The sequence below is a fragment of the Salmo trutta genome, chromosome 30, assembly GCF_901001165.1.
Source record: "Salmo trutta chromosome 30, fSalTru1.1, whole genome shotgun sequence".
In the NCBI taxonomy this organism is placed as follows: domain Eukaryota; kingdom Metazoa; phylum Chordata; class Actinopteri; order Salmoniformes; family Salmonidae; genus Salmo; species Salmo trutta.
Window position 1 is genome coordinate 41,767,329 of NC_042986.1, and position 19,149 is coordinate 41,786,477.

The 19,149-nt window shown below is 45.1% G+C and overlaps 2 protein-coding genes across 23 annotated transcripts in view; both read right to left on the reverse strand.

Annotated features, from left to right (window-relative positions):
• The window catches only part of LOC115168716 (tumor protein D54), a 36,107-nt gene extending 30,295 nt beyond the window's left edge, over nucleotides 1-5,812 (reverse strand). For 12 of the 20 annotated variants that reach the window (XR_003870729.1, XR_003870732.1, XR_003870728.1 and 9 more), the window contains exon 1: nucleotides 5,549-5,811. Coding sequence is in view for 12 of the 20 variants with exons in the window: in XM_029724230.1 (XP_029580090.1) it covers nucleotides 5,549-5,564 (16 nt within the window). In the remaining 8 variants the exon portion in view is untranslated. Of the gene's footprint in view, nucleotides 1-5,548 lie in introns of all 20 variants that reach the window. The other 8 variants (XM_029724232.1, XM_029724231.1, XM_029724234.1 and 5 more) reach the window with 4 other exon arrangements.
• Nucleotides 5,813-12,637: 6,825 nt separating this feature from the next.
• LOC115168718 (dnaJ homolog subfamily C member 5) overlaps nucleotides 12,638-19,149 on the reverse strand; it is a 32,815-nt gene continuing 26,303 nt past the window's right edge. For all 3 annotated transcript variants that reach the window (XM_029724240.1, XM_029724238.1, XM_029724241.1), the window contains exon 5: nucleotides 12,638-18,746. In XM_029724240.1, the coding sequence (XP_029580100.1) occupies nucleotides 18,643-18,746 (104 nt within the window). In that variant the 3' untranslated portion in view covers nucleotides 12,638-18,642. The remainder of the gene's footprint in view (nucleotides 18,747-19,149) is intronic.

The following is a 19,149-nucleotide window of genomic DNA, read 5'->3' on the forward strand; positions in this document are numbered from 1 at the left end:
ATTAGATGTCTGTAGTCAAGACATTTGAGACCAAGCACACTATTTATTTAAATGTAACCTTCTTTAACTAGGCAAGTCAGTTAAGAACAAATTCTTATCTACAATAACGGCCTACCAGGGAACAGTGGGTTAACTGCCTTGTTCAGGAGAAGAACGACAGATTTTTACCTTGTCAACTCGGGAATTCGATCTAGCAACCTTTCGGTTACTGGACCAACGCTCTAACCACCCCAACGCCCTAACCACTAGGCTACCTGCCTCCCCTCCACTTGACTCAATGCCACATCGTTGTATGTTTGAAGATGAACGCATGCAAACCTAATCACATCCCATCAACCATAATGAGTAGCTACAGTATCCACAGCAGGGCGAGGAGAAGAGGCTACGGTATCCACAGCAGGGCGAGGAGAAGAGGCCGAGGCTACGGTATCCACAGCAGGGCGAGGTGAAGAGGCTACGGTATCCACAGCAGGGCGAGGTGAAGAGGCTACGGTATCCACAGCAGGGCGAGGAGAAGAGGCTACGGTATCCACAGCAGGGCGAGGAGAAGAGGCTACGGTATCCACAGCAGGGCGAGGAGAAGAGGCCGAGGCTACGGTATCCACAGCAGGGCGAGGAGAAGAGGCCGAAGCTACGGTATCCACAGCAGGGCGAGGACAACAGGCTACGGTATCCACAGCAGGGCGAGGAGAAGAGGCTACGGTATCCACAGCAGGGCGAGGAGAAGAGGCTACGGTATCCACAGCAGGGCGAGGAGAAGAGGCTACGGTATCCACAGCAGGGCGAGGAGAAGAGGCTACGGTATCCACAGCAGGGCGAGGAGAAGAGGCTACGGTATCCACAGCAGGGCGAGGAGAAGAGGCTACGGTATCCACAGCAGGGCGAGGTGAAGAGGCTACGGTATCCACAGCAGGGCGAGGAGAAGAGGCCGAGGCTACGGTATCCACAGCAGGGCGAGGTGAAGAGGCTACGGTATCCACAGCAGGGCGAGGTGAAGAGGCTACGGTATCCACAGCAGGGCGAGGTGAAGAGGCTACGGTATCCACAGCAGGGCGAGGAGAAGAGGCTACGGTATCCACAGCAGGGCGAGGAGAAGAGGCAACGGTATCCACAGCAGGGCGAGGAGAAGAGGCTACGGTATCCACAGCAGGGCGAGGAGAAGAGGCAGAGGCTACGGTATCCACAGCAGGGCGAGGAGAAGAGGCCGAAGCTACGGTATCCACAGCAGGGCGAGGACAACAGGCCGAGGCTAGGGTATCCACAGCAGGGCGAGGAGAAGAGGCTACGGTATCCACAGCAGGGCGAGGAGAAGAGGCTACGGTATCCACAGCAGGGCGAGGAGAAGAGGCAGAGGCTACGGTATCCACAGCAGGGCGAGGAGAAGAGGCAGAGGCTACGGTATCCACAGCAGGGCGAGGAGAAGAGGCCGAAGCTACGGTATCCACAGCAGGGCGAGGACAACAGGCCGAGGCTAGGGTATCCACAGCAGGGCGAGGAGAAGAGGCTACGGTATCCACAGCAGGGCGAGGAGAAGAGGCTACGGTATCCACAGCAGGGCGAGGAGAAGAGGCAGAGGCTACGGTATCCATAGCAGGGCGAGGAGAAGAGGCCGAAGCTACGGTATCCACAGCAGGGCGAGGACAACAGGCCGAGGCTACGGTATCCACAGCAGGGCGAGGAGAAGAGGCTACGGTATCCACAGCAGGGCGAGGACAACAGGCCGAGGCTACGGTATCCACAGCAGGGCGAGGAGAAGAGGCTACGGTATCCACAGCAGGGCGAGGACAACAGGCCGAGGCTACGGTATCCACAGCAGGGCGAGGGGAAGAGGCTACGGTATCCACAGCAGGGCGAGGAGAAGAGGCTACGGTATCCACAGCAGGGAGAGGAGAAGAGGCTACGGTATCCACAGCAGGGCGAGGAGAAGAGGCCGAGGCTACGGTATCCACAGCAGGGCGAGGAGAAGAGGCCGAGGCTACGGTATCCACAGCAGGGCGAGGACAACAGGCTGAGGAACAGCAATATGGGATCCAGTCCTAGTTATTTATCGTTTGTCTTCGGCAGGTTGAGCTTAGTTGGGATCTTGATTAGCTGGCATGATGATTACATCATATATATTCATAATGACGGTAGCTACGAGAATTTACAGCACATTTCTCAGGTAGCTAGCTACAGCGCCTTCAGAAAGTATTCCTGCCCCTTGACTTACTCCACATTTTGTGACAGCCCAAAATCTAAATGGATTAAAATATATTTTTGTTGTTGCCACACACACACACACACAATGATAGTGAAAACATGTTAGAAATTGCAGCAACATTTTTGTAAATGAAATACATAAATCTAATTTACATAAGTATTTTCCCACCCCTAAGTCAATACAACGCCCTTAGGCAGCGCTTACAGCGGAGTCTTTCTGGCCATGTCTGTAAGAGCGTTGCACACTGGGATTGTACAATATTTGCAGATTACTCTTTTTTTTATTTTTTATATATTCTTCAAGCTCTGTCAAAAAGATGTTGATCATAGCTAGACAGCCATTTCCAAGTCTTGTCATAGCTTTTCAAGCCAATTTACGTCAAAACTATAACTAGGCCACTCGGGAACACGCAACGTTGTCTTGGTAACCAACTCCAGTGTATATTTGGTCTTGTGTTTTCGGTTATTTTCCTGCTGATAGGTCAATTTGTCTCCCAGTGTCTGGTGGAAAGCAGACTGAACCAGGTTTTCCTCTAGGATTTTGCTTGTGCTTAGCTCCATTCCGCTTTTTTTGTATCGATAAACTCCCCAGTCCTTAACGATTACAAGCATACCCATAACATGATGCAGCCACCACTATGCTAGAAAATATGTTGTATTTGCCCCAAACATAACACTTTGTGTTCAGGAGAAAAAGTTAATTGGTTAGTCAATTTTTTTGAAGTTTTACTTTAGTGACTTGTTGCAAACAGGATGCATGTCTTGGAATATTTTTATTCTGTACAGGCTTCCTTCTTTTCACTCTGTCATTTAGGTTAGTATTGTGGAATAACTAGTGTTGGTCCATCCTCAGTTTTCTCCTATCACAGCCATTAAACTCTAACTCTGTGGTCACCAACCAGCCGATCGCGGTCGACCTCCAAGGCATTCCTAGTCGATCACCAAACATTTCTAGAAACAACGATAAAGCCTTGCATTCCTATTTTTGTGCTGTTGGCGGTAGGTGCACTTGGTAGGTGATGTCGGTAGGTGCACTTGATTCAGCAGCCCTGGTGCCAGGAAGGCAAAGAGTTGCCATTTTGAACACATTTCATGTGTCTGATGGTAGAACTCCGCCTACCCGGCAGATCCAGAGAGCAAATTAAGTGCACCTACAAGCCTACCACTGGCCAATCAGATAGCTCAGATCACAGTGTCTGCAGAGTTACCTTCGAGCCATAGGACTGTAAAAAAAAGAAACCTTGAGCACACAGGAATGTTGATACTGTGAGATTTTTTAAAAAATATCAACAAATAAAGAAAAGAGTTGCTGTATGAGTAAGTTGATGTTTGAGTTGTTATTCACAGCTGTCAACACTTTGTAAAACACTTTTCTAAGCTGTAAAATGTGCTACAAAACAGCACAACTGCAGCCGCAATGAATGATAGCAAAGTGTTTTCGATTAGCTTACGTTATTATTATTATTATTATTATTATTAGCAGTGCGTCTCCAATTAACCACACGAATTGGTGCGTCAGGCAGAAATAATGCAGTGCAACTTCAGTTTCACCATCACCTGGAAGACATTGTTCCCTTTTCTCAGCGGAGGGGAGGGAGGCAGGGAGGGAGGAGGGAAGGGAGGGAGGGAGGGAGGGGGGGGAGAGAAGGGAGGGGAGGAGAGAAGGGAGGGGAGGAGAGAAGGGAGGGGAGGAGAGAAGGGAGGGGAGGAGAGAAGGGAGGGGAGGAGAGAAGGGAGGGGAGAGGGAGGGAGGGGGAGGGATGGTGAGGCAGCCTCACCGCTGCTCCCTCCCCTAAGCCTGACCATCAGGTGCATGACCATCAGTCCAGTAAGAATTTTAAAAAAGCCACATTATGATAAACTCAGCTGTGCCTCGCAAGTAATAGAACAAATGATCTATTACCCGTGTGATCACGTACCTAACATGTTGAAATATAATTTCTAAATGGTCTGAGAAGAACAACATTGGCAGGGCAATTCAAGAATAGCCAATATGCAGTGATAATGTATTGGGCCTATAGCCTATGGGGCAGCGGGTAGCCTAAAGGTTAGGGCGTCGGGGTGGTTAGAGCGTCGGGGTGGTTAGGGCGTCGGGGTGGTTAGGGCGTCGGGGTGGTTAGGGCGTCGGGGTGGTTAGGGCGTCGGGGTGGTTAGGGCGTCGGGGTGGTTAGGGCGTCGGGCCGGTAACCGAAAGGTTGGTGGATCGAATCCCCCGAGTTGACAAGGTCAAAATCTGTCGTTCTTCTCCTGAACAAGGCACTTAACCCACTGTTCCCTGGTAGGCCGTCAATGTAAATCAGAATTTGTCCTTAACTGACTTGCCTAGTTAAATATATATATTTTTAAACTAATTGGTCCAGTACTGTTTTAATAGGTTAATGTCAGTGGAGGAATGGGAGGACTATTCTTTTCAGTTAATTTCATTAAAATAGTAAAGAAAAACGAATCGAGTCAGTAAAAAGAGTCGTTTAAAAAAGAACGAATCGAGTCAGTAAAAAGAGAGTCGTTTAAAAAGAAAGAATCGTTCGCGGACTAGTAGATGTCTGTCAACTAAACCATATGAGCTGGCAGGCTAATAAACTAGCTGGGTGCGTCTTGGCTGGTCCCTGCAACCCTGGATCACTGGGACGTCCCAACTGGTGTTAAACGTTACTTCGTTGAAGTTTACATTTCTAAAATGGTTATAGGGAAGGGCAAACTCATTCCACCGAGGGTTGAGTTTCTGCGGGTTTTCACTCATCCCTTGTACTTGATTGATTAATTAATGAATTAAAAGGTCACTAATTAAAGAACTCCCCCTCATCTGGTTGTCTAGGTGTTAATTGAAAGGGGGGGTAAAGAATTAAAAGGGACACAAGTCCCTCCACGGAATGAGTAACACCCCTGGAAGAGTTATTATTATTATGGCGACGTCCCAAGGATCCCAAGTAGCTACCGTTAGCTAGATATTTAGCTCTCACAAGCTAACTAGCAAAGTAGCCTTTGTTTACAACAAAAAATATATACGCTATTAAAAAAAACACAAATACCGTTTCTTTTTTGTTGTAAGATAAAACATAAAAGAAAATAAAAAATCCAAACAATATCTACGGAGTGAACCAAGTTAATTGAAAAGGTTAACAAAGAAATGTCATGATAGTAACTGGATCTGTTTTCTCCGGCCCTTCGCGCATCTGACGTTTCCAGAACGGCTGCGTCGGTTCCCAAGTTACCTTCATAGATATAATGTTCACAATCACAAACAACAATCATTTATATTCATTTCTCCCCCCCCCCCAAAACAAATCAACCCACGTCAGCCCAAACATGTCTCATATCCAACAACCACCGTGGCAGTAATGTACGTTACCTTGACCAACATCCATGGCGTCGAATGAACGGAGGGTTTTTTGGGGGGGGATAGCTTTAGCAACAACAAACCAAAAATAATCTGTAAATTAGAAAAAGATGGCTAGATAGCACAGCACCGTCCACTCACAAAATCGAAACCTTTTGAGCCTCTCCGTGTGTGTGAGACAGGATTATACAATAACAAAACCACACCGAGAGGGAGACGAACAGGGGGTGTATTCATTACGTCTCACACCGGAAACCGTTCACCCGTTTAAGAGCCAAACGGGGAGGTAAAAACCAAACGGGGAGGTAAAAACCAAACGGGGAGGTAAAAACCAAACGGGGATGGACCTACCGCTGAGGTATAACAACAACGGGATCAACCTGAATGTGTCCAATAGAAACTCTTATTTCGTTGCAAAACGTTTTTTTTCTTCTTCTCCCGTTTAGAGTAAACGGTTTCTGTAGAAATCGGTGTAATGAATAAATCCTAGGTACTCGCTCCGATAAATAGACACTCTTTTGGCGTGAAAAGTGTTAGATACCAAAGTCACAAACCCCGCCTATTTCTATTTCGTTATCTTATTTTCAACCTAACAGCACAAACCTTGTGTCTTACCTTAAATTAAGTCTAACATTATTATTTTTTTAATAGCCTATTTTTGTATTTATTTTTTCATACATTTTTGCTCCATGATGAACTTCCACCATGTGCCTTTTCCGGCGCCAATGGATGGCGTTGTCAAAGCGTTTTTCCCATGTCCCGATTTTACAGCCGACAGAGAGAGAGAGACCTCTGAATGACTTGAAAATACTGTGTGCTCAGGTATATATACTGTATCTACAGTGACATGTATCTACCATTTTTTTCTAAGCCAAATTACTCTTGAGTAATAAGTCGATTGTCATTATTACATCCACCCTGTTTTATATCACCACGTTCGTAAATCTGAAAACAGGTTCAACATTTTGATCACAAAACAACTCCCTCGGTTTAGAGTGGTCCCGTTCTTTCTCTAAACTCAGGTTTCCTTACTAGCTACCTAGTTTACCAGTTCAACTAGTTAACCAGTTATTCACTGCACTGTATTTGTTTTCTTTTTTTTTTAAATGTATTGTCAGGTTATGTTTAAGTTTTGAATTAAATGCATTAAATGCTGTATCTCTAAATACCAGGGGTTTAGAGACATCATTAAAAGAAAATCCCATTTTTCATATATATATTTTTTTATAAACACTCAAATGCAAATTTCATTCTACTCCAGGAGACTCACTCCTGCGATTCAGATTCTAGTTTTTGGAAATCACTGTTTATTATAGTCATGGATCTAACCACTCAGCTGGTCCTATGATATTTCAGAGTCTTGTGTGTCCAGAGATGGGTTACATTGAGCTCAAAACTAGATACTGCTTGTTTTATTATATGCAATATGTATGGGTACAATTCTCACACCTCAAATAGGACTTTCTTTTTGTATCTTGCTGATAAGCTTACAGAGCTGCAAAACAAGTATACAAATGCATGGCTTATAATAGCTGGAGACTTCAATTAAACACCTGATAACTCTTTAGATAGATTACCACCTAGAAAAGCTCAGAGATCTCAGAATTGTGACATCACCTAATTTTGCAGTAAAGTGACAGTGATCGATACCTGGCGTTTCTTTAATACAAACAAATACACCAGGTAGGTGAATGATAGTCAGATTCCTCCCCCACTTTTACAGAATGTACAAGAAGTAAATTATAAACATGCTCATTTGACTGATCATAAAAATGATATCATTGAAGTTTGAAAGTTCTGAAAAATCCAGTGGCAATTCGAGGATACTGGAAACGTCATAATTCTCTCCTAAATTATCCATAGAGCTTAAATCAGGGACTCGTTTAATTCAACTGATTTAGAACCAAAGCATGGAAGTCACTGGGAAATATTTTAATTCAAAAGTAAGATATAAATCGGCATTACACACAGTAAGGAACTAAAGAAGCAAAAATGTTTAAAAGAAGATGAGCTTATGAATAAATGTAATGTTCTTTTAGAAAATTATTCTCTTTCAGCAGAGGACGAAACAGATTTGAATACATCTCGAATTGAACTAGATGAAAATGGTTTAGCCCATGAGGCCTTTATTAGAACTAGATCAAACTGGTTTAGCTCATGGGGCCTTTATTAGAACTAGATCAAACTGGTTTAGCCCATGAGGCCTTTATTAGAACTAGATCAAACTGGTTTAGCTCATGAGGCCTTTATTAGAACTAGATCAAACTGGTTTAGCTCATGGGGCCTTTATTAGAACTAGATCAAACTGGTTTAGCTCATGAGGCCTTTATTAGAACTAGATCAAACTGGTTTAGCTCATAACGCCTTTATTAGAACTAGATCAAACTGGTTTAGCTCATGGGGCCTTTATTACAACTAGATCAAACTGATTTAGCTCATGAGGCCTTTATTAGAACTAGATCAAACTGGTTTAGCTCATGAGGCCTTTCTTAGAACTAGATCAAACTGGTTTAGCTCATGGGGCCTTTATTAGAACTAGATCAAACTGGTTTAGCCCATGAGGCCTTTATTAGAACTAGATCAAACTGGTTTAGCTCATGGGGCCTTTATTCGATCTAGAGAAAATGAGGCGGGTGAGAAAAATAGCAAGCAATTTTTTTGCTGTTCAAAAAAGAAACTATAAAAGAAAATCTCTTTCTTCCTTAAATATTGACAATACCTTGTGAAAAGACCCAAAGATCATCTCTAACGCACAATTGGCCCAGCGTCGTCCGGGTTTGGCAGGAGTAAGCCGTTATTGTGTTAACTGACTTGCCTAGTTAAATAAAAATATATACAATTGAAGTTTGATGTTTACATACATTTAGGTTGGAGTCATTAAAACTCGTTTTTCAACCATTCCACAAATTTCTTGTTAACAAACTATAGTTTTGGCAAGTCGGTTAGGACATCTACTTTGTGCATGACACAAGTCATTTTTCCAATAATTGTTTACAGACAGATTATTTCACTTATAATTCACTGTATCACAATTCCAGTGGGTCAGAAGTTTACATACACTAAGTTGACTGTGCCTTTAAATAGCTTGGAAAATTCAAGAAAATGATGTCATGGCTTTAGAAGCTTCTGATAGGCTAATTGACATCATTTGAGTCAATTGGAGGTGTACCTGTGGATGTATTTCAAGGCCTACCTTCAAACTCAGTGCCTCTTTGCTTGACCTCATGGGAAAATCAAAAAAATCTGCCAAGACCTCAGAAAAACAAATGTAGACCTCCACAAGTCTGACTCATCCTTGGGAGCAATTTCCAAACGCCTGAAGGTACCATGTTCATCTGTACAAACAATAGTACACAAGTATAAACGCCATGGGACCACGCAGCCATCATACCACTCAGGAAGGAGACGCGCTCTGTCTCCTAGAGATGAACGTACTTTGGTGCGAAAAGTGCAAATCAATCCCAGAACAACAGCAAAGGACCTTGTGAAGATGCTGGAGGAAACAGGTACAAAAGTATCTATATCCATAGTGAAACGAGTCCTATATCGACATAACCTGAAAGGCCGCTCAGCAAGGAAGACATATCAGTGTGGATGACGGATCACCACCTCAAGCTGAACCTCGGCAAGACGGAGCTGCACTTCCTCCCGGGGAAGGACTGCCCTTTCCATGATCTCGCCATCACGGTGGACAACTCCATTGTGTCCTCCTCCCAGAGTGCTAAGAGCCTCGGCGTGACCCTGGACAACACCCTGTCGTTCTCCACTAACATCAAGGCGGTGACCCGATCCTGTAGGTTCATGCTCTACAACATTTGCAGAGTACGACCCTGCCTTATACAGGAAGCAGTGCAGGTCCTAATCCAGGCACCTGTCATCCCCCGTCTGGATTACTGCAACTCGCTGTTGGCTGGGCTCCCTGCCTGTGCCATTAAACCCCTACAACTCATCCAGAACGCCGCAGCCCGTCTGGTGTTCAACCTTCCCAAGTTCTCTCACGTCACCCCGCTCCTCCGCTCTCTCCACTGGCTTCCAGTTGAAGCTCGCATCTGCTACAAGACCATGGTGCTTGCCTACGGAGCTATGAGGGGAATGGCACCTCCGTACCTTCAGGCTCTGATCAGGCCTTACACCCAAACAAGGGCACTGCGTTCATCCACCTCTGGCCTGCTGGCCCCCCTACCTCTGCGGAAGCACAGTTCCCGCTCAGCCCAGTCAAAACTGTTCGCTGCTCTGGCACCCCTATGGTGGAACAAGCTCCCTCACGACGCCAGGACAACGGAGTCAATCACCACCTTCCGTAGACACCTGAAACCCCACCTCTTTAAGGAATACCTGGGATAGGATAAAGTAGTCCTTCTAACCCCCCTCCCCCCCTAAAAGATATAGATGTACTATTGTAAAGTGGTTGTTCAACTGGATATCATAAGGTGAATGCACCAATTTGTAAGTCGCTCTGGATAAGAGCGTCTGCTAAATGACGTAAATGTAAAATGTGTCCCGCAGGGCAGGCAGTGTGCCACCGGTGATGCATTGGGCAGACCGCACCACCCTCTGGAGAGCCCTGCAGTTGTGGACGGTGCATTTGCCTTACCATGCAGTGATACAGCCCAACAGGATGCTCTCAATTGTGCATCTGGAAAAGTTTGTGAGGGTTTTAGAGGCCAAGCCAAATTTCTTCACCACACTGTCTCTGTGGGTGGACCATTTAAGTTTGTCTGTGATGTGTACGCCGAGGAAGTTAAAAACTTTCCACCTTCTCCACTAGTGTCCCTTCGATGTGGATAGGGGGGTGCTCCCTCTGCTGTTTCCTGAAGTCCACGATCAGCTCTGTTTTGTTGACGTTGGGTGGGAGGTTATTTTACCTGGCACCACTCCGCCAGGGCCCTCACCTTCTCCCTGTAGGCTGTCTCGTCATTGTTGGTAATCAGGCTTACTACTGTTGTGTCGTCTGCAAACTTGAGGATTGAGTTGGAAGCGTGCATGGCCACGCAGTCATGGATGAACAGGGAGTACAGTAGGGGTCTGAGCATGCGCCCTTGTGAGGCCCCAGTGTTGAGGATCAGCGAAGTGGAGGTGTTGTTTCCTACCGTCAACACCTGGGGGTGGCCCGTCATGAAGTCCAGGATTCAGTCGCACAGAGCGGGGTTTATACCCAGGTCCCAGAGCTTAATGGTGAGCTTGAAGGGTACTATGGTGTTGAATGCTGAGCTATAGTCAAACAGTATTCGTACATAGTTATTCATCCAGATGGGATAGGGTAGTGTGCAGTGCGATGGCGATTGCATCGTCTGTGGAGCTATTGGGGCGGTATGCAAATTGAAGTGGGTCTAGGGTGTCAGGTAAGGTGTAGGTGATATGGTCCTTAACTAGCCTCACAAAGCACTTCATGATGACAGTGCTACAGGGCGATAGTCAGTTCAGTTACCTTTGCTTTCTTGGGTACAGGAACAACGGTGGACATCTTAAAGCAGACTGGGAGAGATTGAATATATCCGTAAACAATCCAGCCAGCTGGTCTGCGCATGTTTTCTGTGGGTTTCATCAGTTTGTTTATCGCAATACATAAATTCTGCAAAAAAAGAAACGTCCCTTTTTCAGGACCCTGTCTTTCAAAGATAATTCGTAAAAATCCAAATAACTTCACAGATCTTCATTGTAAAAGGGTTTAAACACTGTTTCCCATGCTTGTTCAATGAACCATAAACAATTAATGAACATGCACCTGTGGAACGGTCGATAAGACACTAGCAGCTTACAGACGGTAGGCAATTAAGTTCAGTTATGAAAACTTAGGACACTAAAGAGGCCTTTCTACTGACCCTGAAAAACACCAAAAGAAAGATGCCCAAGGTCCATGCTCATCTGCGTAAACGTGCCTTAGGCATGCTGCAAGGAGGCATGAGGACTGCAGATGTTGCCAGGGCAATAAATTGCAATATCTGTACTGTGAGATGCCTAAGACAGCGCTACAGGGAGACAGGATGGACAGGTGATCGTCCTCACAGTGGCAGACCACGTGTAACAACATCTGCACAGGATCAGTACATCCGAACATCACACCTGCGGGACAGGTACAGGATGGCAACAACACCTGCCTGAGATACACCAGGAACGCACAATTCCATCAGTGCTCAGTCTGTCCGCAATAGGCTGAGAGAGGCTGGACTGAGGGCTTGTAGGCCTGTTGTAAGGCAGGTCCTCACCAGACATCACCGGAAACAACGTCGCCTATGGGCACAAACCCACCGTCGCTGGACCAGACAGGACTGGCAAAAAGTGCTCTTCACTGACAAGTCACAGTTTTGTCTCACCAGGGGTGATGGTCAGATTCGCGTTTATCGTCGAAGGAATGAGCGTTACACCGAGGCCTGTACTCTGGAGCGGGATCAATGTGGAGGGTCCGTCATGGTCTGGGGCGGTGTGTCACAGCATCTTCGGACTGAGCTTGTAGTCATTGCAGGCAACCTCAAAGCTGTGTGTTACAGGGAAGACATCCTCCTCCCTCCTGTGGTACCCTTCTTGTAGGCTCATCCTGACATGACCCTGCAGCCTGACAATGCCACCAGCCATACTGCTCGTTCTGTGCGTGATTTCCTGCAAGACAGGAACGTCAGTATTCTGCCATGGCCAGCGAAGAGCCCGGATATCAATCCCATTGAGCACATCTGGGACCTGTTGGATCGGAGGGTGAGGGATAAGGCCATTCCCCCCAGAAATATCCGGGAACTTGTGGAAGAGTGGGGTAACATCTCACAGCAAGAACTGGCAAATCTGGTGCAGTCCATGAGATGCACTGTAGTACTTAATGCAGCTGGTGGCCACACCAGATACTGACTGTTACTTTTGATTTTGCCCCCCCCCCCCCCCCCCGCCCCTTGTTCAGGGACACATTATTCCATTTATGTTAGTCACATCTGTGGAACTTGTTCAGTTTGTCTCAGTTGTTGAATCTTATGTTCATACACCACAAATATTTACACATCTTAAGTTTACTGAAAATAAACACAGTTGACAGTGAGAGGACGTTTCTTTTGCCGAGTTTACAACACAGAATGCGTAGACATAATTTACTTTCTAAAAAGGAGTCACAAATGAGACTTGTTTAAGCATCAGAAACATTTATTTTACAACAGCACATCCGATAAATGACACCGGTCTTCTCTTTCAGACAGTAGATGACCATGCTAAAACATACATCCTATCTTCTATTTACTTCCACTGTATGTACAGGAGAACTCAGCCATTCATTCTAAATGACCACACACCTAGTTACATACCATTTAAGCTATTTATTCATTTATTAAAAAGATACAAAATAAAATAATGCTTCATTATTATCTTACCACTATATATTTGCACTAACATTTCTTGTTGGTTTCTTAAAAAGTTTCTAAACACAATGTTGTTTCTTGATCCGGTAGAACTTCGTTTTGTACACACATTGCATTCTCTCCGACAAGTTGCATGTATTTCAACACCTCAAAAGAGGAGAAGGAAACCACAGCAAGGATTTGTGGGTAACAGAAATGGCATTTTCATTTGTCGATGTCTTCATATTAACAGATATTCTGATAATACAACCAAATCAAATCAAAAATGAGTGAGTAGTGGGCAGGCCAATTAACTACAACCAATTAAAAATGTTTGACTTGATAATTGAACCTTCTTAGAAAAGAAAAGGAGGGAATATAAAGGAAGATGCTTTCAGACAGATTTTGCTCTTTCTTACACTGGAGCTCAACAAAATGGAGGCTGGTCCCAGACCTGTTTGTGCTCTTGCCAACCCCATTAAAATGTCCTTTTCAAGCCGAGTGCCAATGAGTGACAATGAGTTGGTATGATAGCACAAACAGACTGGCACTCAGGTTAGGACAAAATGACAAGTGTATCATTTTTTTTTTTAGATTGACACTGAAAACTCAAGAGTAAAAACACAGCCTGCTAACATGAGGTAAAACAAGATCTAAACAACAATATATATATATAAACAATCTAAAAACACAAATGAGATTCATCAACACATTACATCACATATACAACCACCATGCTGCTCAAAGATGATTGGCTAGCGAGTCTGAGTGACTACTGAGGGTGTTGGAACACCTAGAACCATCGTGATGCCGCTGCTGCTTCTTCATTGTAGTAAACTGGTCTTTTAGTATGTATCCCAAATGGCACCCTATTCCCTATATAGTGCACTACTTTTGACCAGGTCCCATTGTGGTAAGGCTCTGGTTTAAAAAAAAGAAGAAAAAAAAAAAAAAAGTGTGCCCTACATTAGGACTCAGATGCCATCTGGGATTACAAGCCATACTCTCATATTCAGTCTGACTAAATACAGAAATGTAGCCAACAGGCATAACCACCACTTTGGATATATAAAATGTTATTATCGTATCCGACAACATAAATAAGAAACAATACAATCTATTGCAGAAAAAAAAACACAAAAAAAAAAATCTACTTTTTTTTGTTTGTTGCAAAACTCAAATATACACAACTTAATAAAAACTAAACCAATACATTTCTCTTTACTTCCTCAAAGACAAATCTAAAACCAAGAGTTGAATAGATTGGTGGTAATAGGTATATAGAGGGAGACGTTCTGAGCACTTTTACCCACTAACACTGAACTCTGAGCTCCTAGCACAAGCATTCATACACATGTACGCAGTATTACGCACATGTAACAGTTTAGCTTCCGTCCCTCTCCTCGCCCCGACCTGGGCTCGAACCAGGGACCCTCTGCACACAACAACTGACACCCAACGAAGCATCGTTACCCATCGCGTTACCCACCCATTGCAGAGCAAAGGGGAACAACTACTTCAAGGTCTCAGAGAGAGAGTGACGTCACCGATTTGAAACGCTATTAGCGAGCACCACCGCTAACTAGCTAGCCATTTCACATCGGTTACTCACACAGAGCTGCTAAGAGACTAATTTCAATTATGTTAGTAAATCCTTCAGAGCTCAAATTAATGTCGAGTTTCAGTACGGACAAACAAGACTGGATTGGACAGAGAGGAGGAGGGTAGTTAACACAGAGGGTGGTAGTAGTAGTAGTAGTAGTAGTAGTATTGGAGAGAACACAACAGAGAGCAAGAGGAGAACGACGATGAAGAGGAGGAGAAAGTGGAGGAAGAGGGAAAGCATCCACATGATGACACTGAATTAAATAGAGATATTGTTCTTTTAAAAACTAATGGAAATCATTCTGGCTTAAAAGACACTGTCCATATTATACGGCAGGGATCCTCAAAGAGATTTCAGCTGCAGGTTCAGATTTTATTTTCTTGAGCAGATGGTCAGGGTGCAAGAACATAATTACAAATTATTTGTACAGATATAATAATTGACTATAAAACATAATTATTTCAAACCTGGGTTACATTTGTATTAAGATCACATGTCAACCGCCAGTTGGTGGAACCCTGCTATACTGTATCCATGGTAACAGTCTAGGTAGGTCTAGGTGTAATCAGCATCAGAACCCTGCTATACCGTATCCATGGTAACAGTCTAGGTAGGTCTAGGTGTAATCAGTGTCAGAACCCTGCTATACCGTATCCATGGTAACAGTCTAGGTAGGTCTAGGTGTAATCAGTGTCAGAACCCTGCTATACCGTATCCATGGTAACAGTCTAGGTAGGTCTAGGTCTAATCAGTGTCAGAACCCTGCTATACCGTATCCACGGTAACAATCTAGGTAGGTCTAGGTGCAATCAGTGTCAGAACCCTGCTATACCGTATCCATGGTAACAATCTAGGTAGGTATAGGTGTAATCAGCATCAGAACCCTGCTATACTGTATCCATGGTAACAGTCTAAGTAGGTCTAGGTGTAATCAGTCAGAACCCTGCTATACCGTATCCATGGTAACAGTCTAGGTAGGTCTAGGTCTAATCAGTCAGAACCCTGCTATACCGTATCCATGGTAACAGTCTAGGTAGGTCTAGGTCTAATCAGTGTCAGAACCCTGCTATACCGTATCCACGGTAACAATCTAGGTAGGTCTAGGTGCAATCAGTGTCAGAACCCTGCTATACCGTATCCATGGTAACAATCTAGGTAGGTATAGGTGTAATCAGCATCAGAACCCTGCTATACTGTATCCATGGTAACAGTCTAAGTAGGTCTAGGTGTAATCAGTGTCAGAACCCTGCTATACTGTATCCATGGTAACAATCTAGGTAGGTCTAGGTGTAATCAGTCAGAACCCTGCTATACCGTATCCATGGTAACAGTCTAGGTAGGTCTAGGTTTAATCAGCATCAGAACCCTGCTATACTGTATCCATGGTAACAGTCTAGGTAGGTCTAGGTGTAATCAGTGTCAGAACCCTGCTATACCGTATCCATGGTAACAGTCTAGGTAGGTCTAATCAGTGTCAGAACCCTGCTATACTGTATCCATGGTAACAGTCTAGGTAGGTCTAGGTGCAATCAGTGTCAGAACCCTGCTATACCGTATCCATGGTAACAGTCTAGGTAGGTCTAGGTGTAATCAGTGTCAGAACCCTGCTATACCGTATCCATGGTAACAGTCTAGGTAGGTCTAGGTGTAATCAGTGTCAGAACCCTGCTATACCGTATCCATGGTAACAGTCTAGGTAGGTCTAGGTCTAATCAGTGTCAGAACCCTGCTATACCGTATCCACGGTAACAATCTAGGTAGGTCTAGGTGCAATCAGTGTCAGAACCCTGCTATACCGTATCCATGGTAACAATCTAGGTAGGTATAGGTGTAATCAGCATCAGAACCCTGCTATACTGTATCCATGGTAACAGTCTAAGTAGGTCTAGGTGTAATCAGTCAGAACCCTGCTATACCGTATCCATGGTAACAGTCTAGGTAGGTCTAGGTCTAATCAGTCAGAACCCTGCTATACCGTATCCATGGTAACAGTCTAGGTAGGTCTAGGTCTAATCAGTGTCAGAACCCTGCTATACCGTATCCACGGTAACAATCTAGGTAGGTCTAGGTGCAATCAGTGTCAGAACCCTGCTATACCGTATCCATGGTAACAATCTAGGTAGGTATAGGTGTAATCAGCATCAGAACCCTGCTATACTGTATCCATGGTAACAGTCTAAGTAGGTCTAGGTGTAATCAGTGTCAGAACCCTGCTATACTGTATCCATGGTAACAATCTAGGTAGGTCTAGGTGTAATCAGTCAGAACCCTGCTATACCGTATCCATGGTAACAGTCTAGGTAGGTCTAGGTTTAATCAGCATCAGAACCCTGCTATACTGTATCCATGGTAACAGTCTAGGTAGGTCTAGGTGTAATCAGTGTCAGAACCCTGCTATACCGTATCCATGGTAACAGTCTAGGTAGGTCTAATCAGTGTCAGAACCCTGCTATACTGTATCCATGGTAACAGTCTAGGTAGGTCTAGGTGCAATCAGTGTCAGAACCCTGCTATACCGTATCCATGGTAACAGTCTAGGTAGGTCTAGGTGTAATCAGTGTCAGAACCCTGCTATACTGTATCCATGGTAACAGTCTAGGTAGGTCTAGGTGTAATCAGTCAGAACCCTGCTATAACGTATCCATGGTAACAGTCTAGGTAGGTCTAGGTGTAATCAGTCAGAACCCTGCTATAACGTATCCATGGTAACAGTCTAGGTAGGTCTAGGTGTAATCAGTCAGAACCCTGCTATACTGTATCCATGGTAACAGTCTAGGTAGGTCTAGGTGTAATCAGTGTCAGAACCCTGCTATACTGTATCCACGGTAACAGTCTAGGTAGGTCTAGGTGCAATCAGTGTCAGAACCCTGCTATACCGTATCCATGGTAACAGTCTAGGTAGGTCTAGGTGTAATCAGTGTCAGAACCCTGCTATACCGTATCCATGGTAACAGTCTAGGTAGGTCTAGGTGTAATCAGTGTTTACCCTTCATTAAAACACACATCTTTCATAGTGTGGTCCCCTGCTCCCTTTCTATCTAGTCACATGCTTCTCATATTTCACTACGATCAAAACTCCCAGGAACAACGCAACAAAGGAAAACAAAAAATCTGTAAGCAGCGCAAGTGTTTAGTCCATAAGCAGAGTACCATGTGCCTTTATCAGTACACGATTAGGGAGGCAAATAGTTCACACTCTCTACAGTACACAACGATAAACTAAATCAACCTTCTTTTGTGGGTTTGTGTGTGTGTGTGTTTCCGTATAAGACAACCTGTTGACATGGTAGCTGTGGACCTACGGACCGTGACAAGTCGTAAGGCGGACATCTTGTTGCTGCCCGAGGAGGGGGCAGGTGTCAAAACATCAACAGCAGTCAAATCATCCAAACAGAATGGTAGAACATTGCTCAGAAGTCAGGATTATATTTTTGTTCAGTATATATATATATACACACACACACAATGTGGAAGCCAACATAATGTCCATTAATGAATATAATGTATGTCCAGGTCGCCCTACACTCCTCTCCTCACCCCACTGAGAATAACCTAGTTAAAGTCCTAGCTCAGGAAATACTAGGACGACATAAGATTCCCCCTCTCTGGCGGATAGAGAGGAGACGGAGAGGCCGGTGGCTGGGGAGGAAACGGAGAGGCCGGTGGATAGAGGAGGAGAAGGAGAGGCCGGTGGCTGGGGAGGAAACGGAGAGGCCGGCGGATAGAGGAGGAGACGGAGAGGCCGGTGGCTGGGGAGGAAACGGAGAGGCCGGTGGATAGAGGAGGAGACGGAGAGGCTGGTGGCTGGGGAGGAAACGGAGAGGCCGGTGGCTGGGGAGGAGACGGAGAGGCTGGTGGCTGGGGAGGAAACGGAGAGGCCGGTGGCTGGGGAGGAGACGGAGAGGCTGGTGGCTGGGGAGGAGACGGAGAGGCCAGTGGATAGAGGAGGAGACGGAGAGGCCGGTGGCTGGGGAGGAGACGGAGAGGCCGGTGGCTGGGGAGGAGACGGAGAGGCCGGTGGCTGGGGAGGAGACGGAGAGGCCAGTGGATAGAGGTGATGGTGGGAATTATGCTTGTGTTTGTCAGAGTGAAATGGGGTTTTGATGATAATATCAGGCTAATATTTCAAGTGGCAGCCAAAGAAACCTTCTCTCGGGCAGGACCGAGTCTTGAAGGGCGTGGGGTGTTTAGTTGTATCCGGTGTCGGTCCGGTAGCTGGAGTGGCTGTCTGACGTCAGCCTGGTGGACTCTGTTCCGGACGGCTGCACCATGATGGGATCGCCGCCAATGTCTGGGGGGGGGAACAACACACACGTTACAAATCTAAATGAACTGTACGTGTGACAGGCAGGCAGCTCTAACCGAATGACCACCCCGGACCAGAGTTAATCTGTTCTAATGTACAGTTCCTTGCCTACCTGGGATCGACTGCCCTCTATCAGCCTTCCCTTCGTTCAACTAAGTGAAAATCCACTGTACTTAAAAGCCTAGTGCAGTCAAAAATGTGATTTTCTTGTATTATATATATTTATTTCCACATTTAGGTTGGAATAATATTGCGAAAATGATAATGCCCTTTTAGTGTAAGTGCTGTTTGAAAAAAATGGCCTGAATTTTCAGCCTGTTTTTGGTGGGATGGAGATTTGGCCTGGCTGGTGACATCACCAGGTGATAAATTAGATAGTGCCAACAAC